This window comes from Balaenoptera physalus (genome assembly GCF_965194825.1).
Source record: "Balaenoptera physalus genome assembly, chromosome: X".
NCBI lineage: Eukaryota > Metazoa > Chordata > Mammalia > Artiodactyla > Balaenopteridae > Balaenoptera > Balaenoptera physalus.
The window spans coordinates 51,529,597-51,543,624 of record NC_138903.1 but is presented as its reverse complement, the minus strand read 5'-3'; the positions used below and the strand labels follow the sequence as shown (position 1 = coordinate 51,543,624).

The window sequence follows — 14,028 nt, the reverse complement described above, 5'->3', positions numbered from 1 at the left end:
GTAGCAAATCTCATATCAAACAAAATAGACTTTGAAACAAAAACTATTACAAGAGACAGAGAAAGACACTACATAATGATCAAGGGATCAATCCAAGAAGAAGATAAATCAATTGTAAATATTTATGCACCCAACACAGGGGCACCTCAATACATAAGGCAAATGTTAACAGCCATAAAAGGGGAAATCAACAGTAACTCAATTATAGTAGGGGACTATAACACCCCACTTTCACCAATGGACAGATCATTCAAGAGAAAATAAATAAGGAACGACAAGCTTTAAATGACACATTAAACAAAATGTATTTAATTGATACTTACAGTACATTCCATCCAAAACAACAGAATACATTCTCTTCTCAAGTGTTTATGGGACATCCTCTAGGAGAGATCATATCTTGGGTCACAAATCAAGTCTTGGTAAACTTAAGAAAATTGAAATCATATCAAGTATCTTTTCTGACCACAACGCTGTGAGACTAGATATCAATTACAGGAAAAAATGTGTAAAAAATACAAACACATGGAGGTTAAACAATATGCTATTAAATAACCAAGAGGTAATGAAAAAAAGAAAGAGGAAATCAAAAAATACCTAGAAACAAATGACAATGAAAACGCGATGACCGAAAACATATGGGATGTAGCAAAAGCAGTTCTAAAAGGGAAGTTTATAGCAATACAATCCTAAATCAAGAAACAAGAAGGAAATCAAATAACCAACCTAACATTAAACCTAAAGCAATTAGAGAAAGAAGAAAAAAAGTTAGCAGAAAGAAATAAATCATAAAGATCAGATCAGACATAAATGAAAAAAAATAAAGGAAACAATAGCAAAGATCAATAAAACTAAAAGCTGGTTCTTTGAGAAGATAAAAATAAAAACAAAAACCATTAGCCAAACTCATTAAAAGAATTGGAAAAGACTCAAATCAATAGAATTAGAAATGAAAAAAGAGAAGTAACAACTGACACTTCAGAAATACAGAGGATCATGAGAGATTACTACAAGCAACACTATGCCAATAAAATGGAAAACCCGGAAGAAATGAACAAATTATTAGAAAAGCACAACCTTCCAAGACTAAACACGGAAGAAAGAGAAAATATGAACACACCAATCACAAGCACTGAAATTGAAACTGTGATTAAAAATCTTCCAACAAACAGAATACCAGGACTAGATCGTTTCACAGGCTAACTCTATCAAACATTTAGAGAAGAGGTAATACCTATTCTTCTCATATTTTTCCAAAATATAGCAGAGGGAGGGTCAGTTCCAAACTCATTCTATGAGGCCACCATCACAGTGATACCAAAATGAGACAAACATGTCACAGAAAAAGAAAACTACAGATCAATATCACTGATGAACATAAATGCAAAAATCCTCAACAGAATACTAGCAAACAGAATCCAACAGCACGTTAAATGATGATACAATATAAGGAAGTGGGGTTTATCCCAGGAATGCAAGTATTTTTCAATATGTGCAAAACAGTCATTGTGATAAACCATATTAACAAAATGAATGATAAAAACCATATGATAATCTCAATAGATGCAGGAAAAGCTTTTGATAAAATTCAACACCAATTTATGATAAAAAGTCTCCAGAAGTAGGCATAGAGGGAACTTACCTCAACATAATAAAGGACATATATGACAAACCCACAGCCAACATCATTCCCAATGATGAAAAATGGAAAATATATCCTCTAAAATCAGGAACAGGACAAGGATGCCCACTCTCACCATTATTATTCAACACCGTTTGGTAAGTTTTGGCACAGCAATCGGAGAAGAAAAATAAATAAAAGGAATCCAAATTGGAAAAGAAGAAGTAAAGCTGTCACTGTTTGCAGATGACATGATACTCTACATAGAGAATCGTAAAGATACTACCAGAAAAATACTAGCGCTAATCAATGAATTTGGTAAATTAACATGATACAAAATTAATGAACAGAAATCACTTGCATTCCTATACACTAATGATGAAAAATCTGAAAGAGAAATTAAGGAAACGCTCCCATTTACCATTGCAACAAAAAGAATTAAATACCTAGGAATAAACCTACCCAAGGAGACAAAAGACCTGTATGCAGAAAACTATAAGACACTGATGAAAGAAATTAAAGATGATACAAACAGATGGAGAGATATACCTTGTTCTTGGATTGGAAGAATCAACATTGTGAAAACGACTATACCACCCAAAGCAATCTACAGATTCAATGCAATCCCTAAATACCAGTGGCATTTTTCACAGAACTAGAACAAAAAATTTCACAATTTGTATGGAAACACAAAAGACCCCGAATAGCCAAAGCAATCTTGAGAAAGAAAAATGGAGCTGGAGGAATCAGGCTCCCAGACTTCATACTATACTACAAAACTGCAGTAATCAAGAGAGTATAGTACTGGCAAAAAAAAAACAGAAATACAGATCAATGGAACAGGATAGAAAGCACAGAGATAAATGCACGCACATATGGTCACCTTATTTTTGATAAAGGAGGCAAGAATATACAATGGTTAAAAGGCAGCCTCTTCAATAAGTGGTGCTGGGAAAACTGGACAGCTACATGTAAAAGAATGACACTAGAACACTCCCTAACACAATACACAAAAATACACTCAAAATGGATTAAAGACCTAAATTTAATGCCAGACACCATAAAACTCTTAGAGGAAAACATAGGCAGAACACTCTATGACATAAATCACAGCAAGATCCTTTTTGACCCACCTCCTAGAGAAATGGAAATAAAAAAAAAATAAACGAATGGAACCTAATGAAACTTAAAAGCTTTTGTACAGCAAAGGAAACCGTAAACAAGAGGAAAAGACAATCCTCAGAATGGGAGAAAATATTTGCGAATGAAGCAACTAACAAAGGATTAATCTCCAAGGTTTACAAGCAGCTCGTGCAGCTTAATATCAAAAAAACGAACAACCCATTCCAAAAATGGGCAGAAGACCTAAACAGACATTTCTCCAAAGAAGATATACAGATTGCCAACAAACACATGAAAGGATGCTCAATATCACTAATCATTAGAGAAATGCAAGTCAGAACTACAATGAGTTATCACCTCATACCAGTCAGAATGGCCATCATCAAAAAATCTACAAACAATCAGTGTTGGAGAGGGTGTAGAGAAAAGGGGACCCTCTTTCACTGTTGGTGGGAATGTAAATTCATGCAGCCACTCTGGAGAACAGTATGGAGGTTCCTTAAAAAACTAAAAATAGAACTACAATACTACCCAGCAATCCCACTACTGGACATATACCCTGAGAAAACCATAGTTCAAAAAGAGTCATGTAACACAATGTTCATTGCAGCTCTATTTACAATAGCCAGGAAATGGAAGCAATGTAAGTGTTCATCGAAAGATGAATGGATAAAGAAGATGTGGCACATATATACAATGGAATATTTCTCAGCCATAAAAGGAAATGAAATTGAGGTATTTTTAGTGAGGTAGATGAACCTAGAGACTGTCATACAGAGTGAAGTAAGTCAGAAAGAGAAAAATAAATACTGTATGCTAACACATATATATGGAATCTAAACAACAGCAACAAATAAAAAGGTTCTGAAGAACCTAGGGGCAGGACAGGAATAAAGACACAGAGGTAGAGAATGGACTTGAGGTCATGGGGAGGGGGAAGGGTTAGCTGGGACGAAGTGAGAGAGGGGCATGGACTTATATATATTAACAAATGTAAAATAGATAGCTAGTGGGAAGCAGCCGCATAGCACAGGGAGATCAGCTCGGTCTTTGTGACCCCTTAGAGGGGTGGGATAGGGAGGGTGGGAGGGAGACTCAAGAGGAAGGAGATATGGGGATATATGTATATGTATAATTGATACACATTGTTATAAAGAAGAAACTAACACACCATTGTAAAGCAATTATACTCCACTGAAGATGTTAAAAATAAATAAATAAAATAAAATAGAAATTCTAAAAAAAAAAAAAAATTCTTGATGGCCAAAACTAGAACTCTTAGAGCAATAAAATAATTAAAATAGTGTACTTTATAACCCAAAGTATAAACTAAATATCGATTAATCTACACTAAAATAAATAAATAAATAAATAAATTTTCCATTCAGAAGATCTCAAACAATGTATGTAGCTTAATAATCCAAAAAATGTATATAGATCAAGGAGGTGGAGCATAAGTTCCATTCCTTAAGTGTGGGCTGTCGATAGTGACTTCCTTCTAAAGGTTAAGGAGAGAAAATGTCTAACTTCACAGTTGAGAATTCGGACAAACACTAGTTCAGTCAGGTAATCACGGTTAACATCAGCAGTGATATCTCTTGTTGATAGTTTCTGCCTATGATATGATGTAATGAGAATAGAAATTTGCCTTAAGTTCTTGCTACCAAAAACCAATAACCCCAAACTAATTATGAGAAAAAAACTCGACAAACCACTATTGTGAGACATTGTACAATACAGTTGACTAGTACTCTTCAAAACTTTCAAGGTCATACAAGGAAAGAAAGCCTAAGAAACTGTCACACCTACGAGGAGTCTAAGGCAAGTAAATGTATTGTGGCATCCTGGATGGAATTCTGAAACAGAGAAAGGACATTAAGTAAAAACTGAGAAAATTTGAATAAAGTATAGATTTGGTAAGTAATAATGTATCAATATTAGTTTGTTAATTGTGACAAATGTGATATACTGATATAAGATGCTAACTATAGGGGAAGTTGGGTATGCGGTGCATGGAAGCTCTCTGTATGATCTTTAGAATTTTCTTTAAATCTAAAACTATTCTAAAATAAAAGAGGTTATTTTTAAAAATACTTTATTTGTTGAGACTGTGACTGACTTTAATGAGTGTATAACAAATACTTTTGCAAGTCAGGTGGTTTACAATTAACTGCTTTCAACCACATCAAAGGAAGCCCTTAAGTTGTCCCACTGACATATTGTTTAAAAAGTAATTTTTGAGCTTCCCTGGTGGCGCAGTGGTTGAGAATCTGCCTGCCAATGCAGGGGACACGGGTTCGAGCCCTGGTCTGGGAAGATCCCACATGCCACGGAGCAACTGGGCCCGTGAGCCACAATTACTGAGCCTGCAAGTCTGGAGCCTGTGCTCCGCAACAAGAGAGGCCGCGATGGTGAGAGGCCCGCGCACCACGATGAAAAGTGGTCCCCACTTGCCACAACTAGAGAAAGCCCTCGCACAGAAACGAAGACCCAACACAGTCATAAATAAATAAATAAAAGAACGTGAATTTCTTAAAAAAAAAAAAAGTAATTTTTATGAATGGTTACTGTGTTTTTTGTCGTGTAGCTTAGAATTTAGAGAATTGAGTGATATTGTTATATCAAAATTCCTTTTGGTCCCATCTATGTGTTTATGTAAAGAAGTATTCCCTGCACTTAGATTTATACAAATGAGAAATAGATCTGGTATTGGTTCTGAATTTTGTCTCATTCTAGAAATAAATAATATTCATTAATGAGCATATAACCTAATTGCGTGGGGAAAAATAAGCACAGACTGTATTGGAGATGCTTTTCCACTAAATGTTTACCTTTTTGTTTAATGATGTATATTTATAATACATTTATGCTATTGTAAGCATTTGTATACTAATAATAATTTTAATAATTTAATCTAGCAGAAAAATTTAATTCTGTCTCTTTTGATCACTGGGGAATTTTAAAAACTTTTAACTTCAACATGTATATATGTTTCTGTTGCAAAGCAATACCAGAGTGTAAAAATGTTTATGCATGAAAATATATGATATTAGGATAGAATTTTGTGATGAATGTAGGATATATACATATAAATTTATAAATATAATTTTATATGTAAAATATAAAATTTCTATTCAAGTTCAAAAAATTATTTTAAATTTCCAATATTAAAAAAATGTGCATTTTTTTAAAATGGATGATGGCAGATGTCAAATAGGTGGTATTTTATTTCATTGGATCCACTTAAAAGAGCAATGTAACCATCTCATTTAAAAATTTCAGCAGTTACAGTACAAAGGAAGTTACATCCTTTGCAATTACATACATTTGTAATGAAAACATTTTGATATCACCCTAAAAGTTGTGAGTGGGTACATTAGTATTTCAGAATACTCCTTGTGGACACATGAGACAAAATTTTTGAAGCAATATATTCAAGCTTAATGAATTTCATTTGTAGATATCTACCACACCTACAACTTATGTCCTCAAATAATATGTCAAGATTTATAAAATAAAGCATATTAGTATCTTAGTACAGTAGTTAGAGAAACACAGGTAATAAGTTATTCTAGTTTTTTATAGTTCCCAGAACTAAATCTTCTTTTCATATTGAGAAAAGAAAAGCCTCATTAACTGAGGCTCCTTAGGAGGCATTCTACCCCAGTTTTGTTTGGCCAAGAAGTTACTTAATGGAAATTTTACCCCTTGCTTCTCAAAGTGTAGTCCGTGTACCAGCAGCATGGGCATCACCTGGGAACTTGTTAGAAATGCAGAATCTCAGGCCCTACTTCAGACCTACTTAATCAGAATCTTCATTTTAATAATATCCCTAGACCATTCATAGGCACATTAAAGTTTGAGTTCTAGGAAGGCTTAGGCTGTACAATCTGGAGTCTAGGATAGGGCATTAACTATTATCACTTAGGGAAAGATTCTATAGTGCAGCTCCAAGGGGAGCCAATCATTTATAAATATTTTGAATGTACTTCAAAAAGCAATTTAAACTACTTTAGGCAATTATTTCTTACTTTATGATCATTTTTACAGTTATTTTAGCAAGGATCCCAATGTAGGCAATTATTGTATAAGAACATATTTTAATTGGAAATCCCAATATAAGCAGTTATTATCACATTAGCTCAATGAAATCTTTTCTAATAACCATTTAAACTCATTACCCTTGAATAGTTGTCAATTCACAATTTAACTTATCATTTTAAACAATTTGCTTTATAATTAACAGATCAAATAAAATGACCTCTTAGAATATAAGCACTGGAGGAAATTACAAAGATCTTATCTAGGGCCAAAGTAACCCTTAAAGGGATTTTCCAATGGCTTTAGAATACCAAGGAAGAATAAGAAACCTTTCTATTTCTTTGAAATTCTATCTGTATAGACCACAATCCCTTTCACATACTTGCTGCTAATAATACTTGTAGGAAGACTAGAGTCAGTGGCACCCCTAACAGTTGAGTTGATATGCTACTATCATTTTCCTGTAGAGTCTCTGACATCACAGACAAAACCTGTTGAAATGGACCTATGGGTCCAAGGCCTGTGGGGATCCTCCTCTGGCTGAGACTGTGATGCTGTCTATTGATCTTAAATCTCCCCAGGAACCCTTCAGAGTCTATGGGTACAAATACAGGAGGTCCACTCTGACCTGTTGCCAAATACTTCTGAGTTTGTTTCTTGAGAAATTGATTTCACTGGGCCAAAGCTCCAAAGTAGGTGAATGCCCCTACCTCTATACAATACCCCACAGAAATGCCTTTTTTTCCTACTGCAGAATCCAGAAGTCCTGAAGCCCTGAATTCAACTGAAGTGTCCCAAGAATTGGGGTGTGGTTACACAAAGCTCACCATCCCAACTCTTGCACACGGTACACTGAATTATTTATACTCATTAGGATGAACTGTAATGCTTAGGTTCTGTTTGTGCTAAAGCTCTTATCTGCTCAGAAGACAGAAATCATGACAATTGTGTTGTTGCCATAGAAATCAAGGAATAGCGTACAATTGAGGGGAAAAAGTGTTTTAATACACTGAGACCCCCACCCCCAGTACTTCCAACAGTGGGAGTTAAGTACAACTGTGAGTTTGACAAGGAGTTATAACAGTTAGTGCAGGATTTAAATAAATTTGTTGTTTGAAAGAGAGTAAGATCCAGGGCAGATGTACATGCGTAGTAAAGGAGTAGGTGTTGACCTGGAGGGAAAATTGCTCAAGGCTCATTGCCAAGGTCACAACATGTATTAGTCTGCTTGGGCTGCTGTAACAAAATACCATAGACTGGGTGGCTTAAACAACAAAAATTTACTTCTCACAATTTTAGAGACTGGAAATCCAAGATCAAGGTGCTTGCAGAAGACCACCTTCTTGCTGTGTCCTTACATGGTATAGACAGAGCATTAGTGTCTCTTCCTCTTCTTATAAGTTTGCTAATCCTATCAGGAAGGCCCCACCCACGTAAACTTATCTAACCCATATCATCTCCTAGAGGCCCCATCTCCAAATATCATCACATCAGGAGTTAGGGCCTCAACGTATAAATTTGGGGGGGGACACAATTCAGTCCATAGCACAACCCATTTCCCAAGCCACACTGGGATGGGTCAATGTGAGTTAGGATCTAAGAAGAGGTAATATATATACATCTAGAATAATGAAGTCAATCAGCCCTGTTTTTTTTCATGCATCAGAGTTAAAGAATTATCATAAAAAACACTCAACCTTTTCTTCACAGCTTAAAACTAGAAATATATGTAAAGAATAGCTCTAGAATGTCCCCCTCTCCATGACTCTGTGACTTCTAGCCATTGAGTCATTCACCCCCCAAAAAAGCTGGAGTATTAGAAGTCTATGTAGTGTCTGCCACATGTATAAATAAAAAGAACGTTGATGCTGTCTTGGATAGTACTTTCCTATCATAGCTTCATCGTGAAAAGTAGCTTTGTAAGAAACTGAACCATGATGAGAAAGTCCACAAACTCACATAAAGTGGCTACACATTCTTTCAATGGGACTTCTGAATGGACTGCTCAATTATCACAGCCAGGCCAGTAATCCCAGCTCAAGTCAGTCTTTAGATGGACAACTCTACTGCGTGTCAGTCATAGTGAGAAGTTGCCATTATTCCCCAGTGCAGCAAACCAAGGAAAGTGAGGAACTCAATATGATATGATGAGGAAATGGAAGTTGGGGGCATCAATAACTTTCCCCCTTTCTTAAAGATCACTGTAACTGTGTTGCCTAAAAACTTGTGTTTTAAAAGTAGAGTGCTAGGCCAGTGACCAAAAACCTTAGATGTGGAATGGTCCTTGCTTTCTTCGAGATTGAGTTTGTACCACAGCTCCATGCAATGCCATTATACATGTTCAGCTCAAGGAATTTAACCGGAATTTGTTAATAGATGTATGGTCAAGTTAATACATGGAAAATGAAGAAAGTGCAGTCAGTTTTGAGATTTTCTGGGTGAATCTGGGGTGTAATAACTGTTTTAAAGGAGGACAAGAAACCTGAAAGTTGTGGGCAATGGGATCTCAAAGGCAACTGGCAAGATGTGGGAGTCAGATTAAGAAATGAATAAATAAGGCCAAGACGAAAGAGAAGATAGCATATAAGAAATATATTTGGCCTTAAAATCTTTGTAGTTTGGATAAAGCACAAGGTGGGATAAGTGAAAACAGTTGGGAAATGTAATACCTCAGTGGTATTTAAGGGACCATTCGTGCACACTGCATAGTTTCTAGCTGTAGTGGCACTGGAGAAACACTTTCTAGGACAACACCAAAGTCCCTTCTGTGGATACTCAATGGGACTATTATCAAATTCTTCCTGCATCAACTTTAATTCCCAAGAAGGTACGTCGGTTAGGACTTGTTAGTTATTCAAGATTCCCTTGAAGATGGTGACCCTCAACAAAAGGAGGTCAGAAAGCTGTGTTTTCAGGAGAGGATATTTGTGTTGGTTTCTAAGTACAGAGTGAACTTTGATGCCTTGGAACATTTAAGATACTAGTCTTACCCTACTGGTTACCCTTATGGGGTCAGATAATTCAAAACCATGAATATGAAAGGATAACTGTAAAAGAGGCTGGTTTGATTCTCTGTGAAAGATTTTCATAAACGAAACTCAACAACAGGGGATGATGTAAATATACCAACAAGTTGCAAAAATTTAGGAATAAAAATTTTGAAAGGGGATAAATTATTACTACCTCATCAAAGAAATATGAACAAATCTGCAATTAATTGGCAGTCACATAGATTTAAGAGTAGTATCAGAGAAACACAAATTTTAGAAGAATAAAAACTTTTAGACTGTCTTTCAAAATAATAACGTGGAATTGCTGGGGACATTATTGATTACTCTACCAGTATCCATTTCAATCCTCCTTCATTGTATAGGACCTATACAATTTTTGTGGGATTGACCCCAACCCCAACTTCGGGAGTGGCACTTGATTAGCATGAGCCAATTATTCAAACAGATTCACTTTGTTAATGTGATTTTTTCTGAAATAAGTATATAAACTGAAACTAAAATAAGTGGACACAGCATTGTCTTTGGCCATAGTACAAGGACAGGCAAATGACCTATGAAGTTCCCAATCAAAGTAAAGCAAAATTTTGATCAAAAGTTGCTCTAAAAAGGTTTTCTCTGTCACTGGATATGAATAAGGGAGCATATAATTCCCAAAGTTGCTGACAGCCATATTGTAACATAAGCTTCAGAATGAAACTGACAACACAGAGAAAATAGAAGATGGAACAAAAGTAGGTTTTTGGTGACAGCACTGAATATATTCATTTATTAGGGCTGTCATAAAAATGTACCACAGATTCAGTGGCTTAAACAACACAAATTTATTTTCTCCCAGTTCTGCAGGCTATGAGTCCAAGATCAAGGTGTCAGCAGGGTTGATTCTTTTCTGAGGCCACTTTCCTTGGCGTTCCAGATAGCCATCTTCTCTATCTTCACATGGTTGTTCTTCCAGGTATGTCTGCATTCTGATCAACTCTTCTTATAAGGACACAAGTTATATTACATTAAAGCCTACCCATGGAACCCCATTTCACTATAAATACCACTTTAAAGACACTACTCCCAAATACATTCACATTCTGAGGTACTGGGGGCTAAGACTTCTACATACGAATTTGCAGGGGAAACGATTCAGCCCATAACACTGAGCACTTAGATTAAGCCCAATCTGACACCTATTAGATTATTCAAATAATTACCCAATAAATTACTGTTATTTTAAATCAGTTTGAGATTGCTTTCTTACTGATATGACACCATAATAGTGATATTTTAAAGAATTATGCGATATGGTGGAAAAAACTATAAGTAACAAAAAGGATACAAACAAGATACAAAATAAATGTCACTTTATGCAAAACTGGATAAGATTTGTTACAAATTGGAGTCACACAAAAAAATAACTCTTTAAGCTTAAAATAAGTCACTATTTTTCCAAGCTAAGTCTCCAAATCTAAAAGAGCCTACACATGCGTTGGAGAAATTCTCATTATATGTACTTCTGTGTAGTTGTATACCAAAAAAGATGCCTGTGCGTTATGTGATTGGGAAAAGGTGTGTATTTAGGATTATATATCTGTGAATATGAATATCAGAAATATACAGAAAAATATGTATGCACATAAATATATTTGTGTATGAATATAAAGGATTTCTGTATCCATATATGTTTTGTGTGAACTTGTGTGGGCAAAAAACGTGAAGAACGTGTGAAAAATTAAGAGGCACCCTAGCAGGGCAGCTGAGGGCTGGAGCTAGAGAGCCTGAGAGGGTGGAGGTGGGAAGTACCTGCAGAGGAAAAGACCACCTAGAGTTTCCAGAGATCTAAATTTTGGAAAGGAGAGGAGCAGCCTAGGAGTGGCTCCAGGGCAATGGAGGCTGGCAGCATAGGGTTTAGCAGGAAGGGGAGGCCTCTTCACTAACAGGAAACTAAGAGCCTAGTCCTATGCAGAAAGAGGGAGGAGACTACTGCACCAGTAGCGGCTGGTGGGAGCCCCATGTGGCAGAGGGGCTGCCACCACCAAGGGGGAGGCGGAGGGCCCGAGAACAGAGTGCTGAAGACACCGCCGCCATCCTCCTCGCCTGCTCCGGCGCCCTCCTAAACACGCTCCTCGCCCAAGGATCCTCCCCTTCCAGCTCTTGCAAACACCCGGCTCCTCGCCTGCGGATCCTTCTTGGACGCAGGCTCACCGCAAAGGAAGCTGCGAGGTGTCCGATTTGCACACGTGAAGCCCGAGATCCGGGGCGGTGGACGCCAGGCAAGGCAAGGCCATTGGTGGGCGCTGGGATGGAAAAGGGGGATGGGATGGACTCCTGCAGGAGATAAGGGGTGGAGGCGGGCGCCGGGGTGGGAGGGGGGAGTGCAATGTGCAGTAGGAAAGGGGAATAGCGTAAGGAATCAAGCAAGACATTGAAGGTGAGCACGGGGAGGCGAGGGCGCTGGGGGCCACGAAAGAGAGTGGGGGTGGACGGGGGCGTGTGGGTAGCAGACTGGGGTGTTCAGAGCAGGAGGACAGTGAGCGAGTGCATGCGGGTCAGGGCGGTGGAGGGATAGGGGTTTTGCAGGGGATTGAGAGTGGGCGCCAGTGGCGGGTGACGGAGGCTGGGGTCTCTGAACAAGGAGGTAGCCCGCCCCCTCCTGCAGGGTTCCTAACCCCAGGCAGCACCACTGCCGCTGCCGCCTTCTCCCGCAGCCTCAAGGAACCTAGAAGGGAGAGCACTTTCAGGCACACAGCCAGGATTTCCAGCATTGCTGCCAGGCTCATGGGGAAATTTTAGGCGCTGGCGCAGGGTACCTGGAGACGACGCTGTCGGGAGAACTTCACCTTATGGCATACTGAATGTTCCTCTCTTATCTTCTCTCCTCCTCCTCCTGCAGACATGAAAACCCCCAACTCGCAGGAGGCCGAAGGGCAACAAACCAGGGCAGTCGCAGGACGGGCCACTGGGTCTGCAAACATGACGAAGAGAAAAGCCTCCCAAAAGAAGCAGAGAGGCAGACCTTCGTCCCAGCCCCGCAGGAACATCGTGGGCTGCAGGATTTCACACGGATGGAAGGAAGGCGATGAGCCCATCACCCAGTGGAAAGGAACCGTTCTGGATCAGGTGCCTATAAATCCTTCTCTTTATCTGGTGAAATATGATGGAATTGACTGTGTCTATGGACTGGAACTTCACAGAGATGAAAGAGTTTTGTCTCTTAAAATTCTTTCCGACAGGGTGGCATCATCTCAAGTCAGTGATGCAAACCTTGCAAATACCATAATTGGTAAAGCTGTGGAACATATGTTTGAGGGTGAGCATGGTTCTAAGGATGAATGGAGAGGAATGGTCTTGGCCCAAGCACCTATCATGAAAGCCTGGTTTTATATTACCTATGAGAAAGATCCTGTCTTGTACATGTACCAGCTTCTAGATGATTATAAAGAAGGAGACCTCCGTATCATGCCAGAGTCCAGTGAGTCTCCTCCAGCAGAGAGGGAGCCAGGAGGAGTTGTAGATGGCCTGATAGGTAAACATGTGGAATATACCAAAGAAGATGGCTCCAAACGGATCGGCATGGTCATTCACCAAGTGGAAGCCAAACCCTCTGTGTATTTCATCAAGTTTGATGATGATTTCCATATCTATGTCTATGATTTGGTGAAAAAGTCCTAACTGTTAGGGTAAACTTTGCCACATTTGTGAAAACAAATGTGTACTTTGTAGACATGCAAAATAATGTTACTTTTCAGTGTATTGAAAGCTTTAGGGTCCCTGTTAATCCAACATCTTTGCCAGCATAACTGTTGTTTTGTCCTGAAAAATACAAATTTATGTGGCCATGACACGCTGTGTGTAAGGAATTTGTCATGTTGAAACGATTGGGTGTGTTTGGTGGATGGGGCATGAAAGGAAGGAACAGCTGTAAATTCAGGCTGTGAATAAAGTTCAGCTAGTATCATAATCAGTCATCTAAAAATGGAATAGGACTTAGCTGGTCTGGTCTAGGGAGGGGGGAGGAGAAGGAACTAGAGATGGGCTGTGGGGGAAGGGAGAAGGGGAGGTGGCTGCTTAGGAGGAGGTGGGGAGGGGTCAGAAATGGAGAGGCTCCCTAGCAGGAGGGATGACCTAAGAGGGGGAGGCACCCAACTGGGAGGGGGTGAAGAATAACAGAGGGAGAGTGAGATCTTGAGGCTTGGAGGAAAACAGACAGAATAAATTGAGTAGAGAGGGACACAAAGACGTTTAGAA

At 38.5% G+C, this 14,028-nt stretch overlaps 1 protein-coding gene across 2 annotated transcripts; it reads left to right on the top strand.

The window, feature by feature from the left end:
• The first annotated feature begins 258 nt into the window (after nt 1-258).
• Nucleotides 259-13,741, top strand: LOC309651871 (spindlin-2B). 2 transcript variants are annotated; one of them, XM_082445026.1, is made up of 2 exons: nt 259-12,058; nt 12,674-13,741. In XM_082445026.1, the coding sequence occupies exon 2, from the start codon at nt 12,676-12,678 to the stop codon at nt 13,450-13,452; it is 777 nt and encodes a 258-aa protein (XP_082301152.1). In that variant the 5' UTR covers nt 259-12,058; nt 12,674-12,675; the 3' UTR covers nt 13,453-13,741. The 2 variants fall into 2 exon arrangements, with proteins under 2 accessions (XP_082301152.1, XP_082301153.1); XM_082445027.1 differs by lacking the exon at nt 259-12,058 and adding an exon at nt 12,163-12,211.
• Nucleotides 13,742-14,028: the final 287 nt, after the last annotated feature.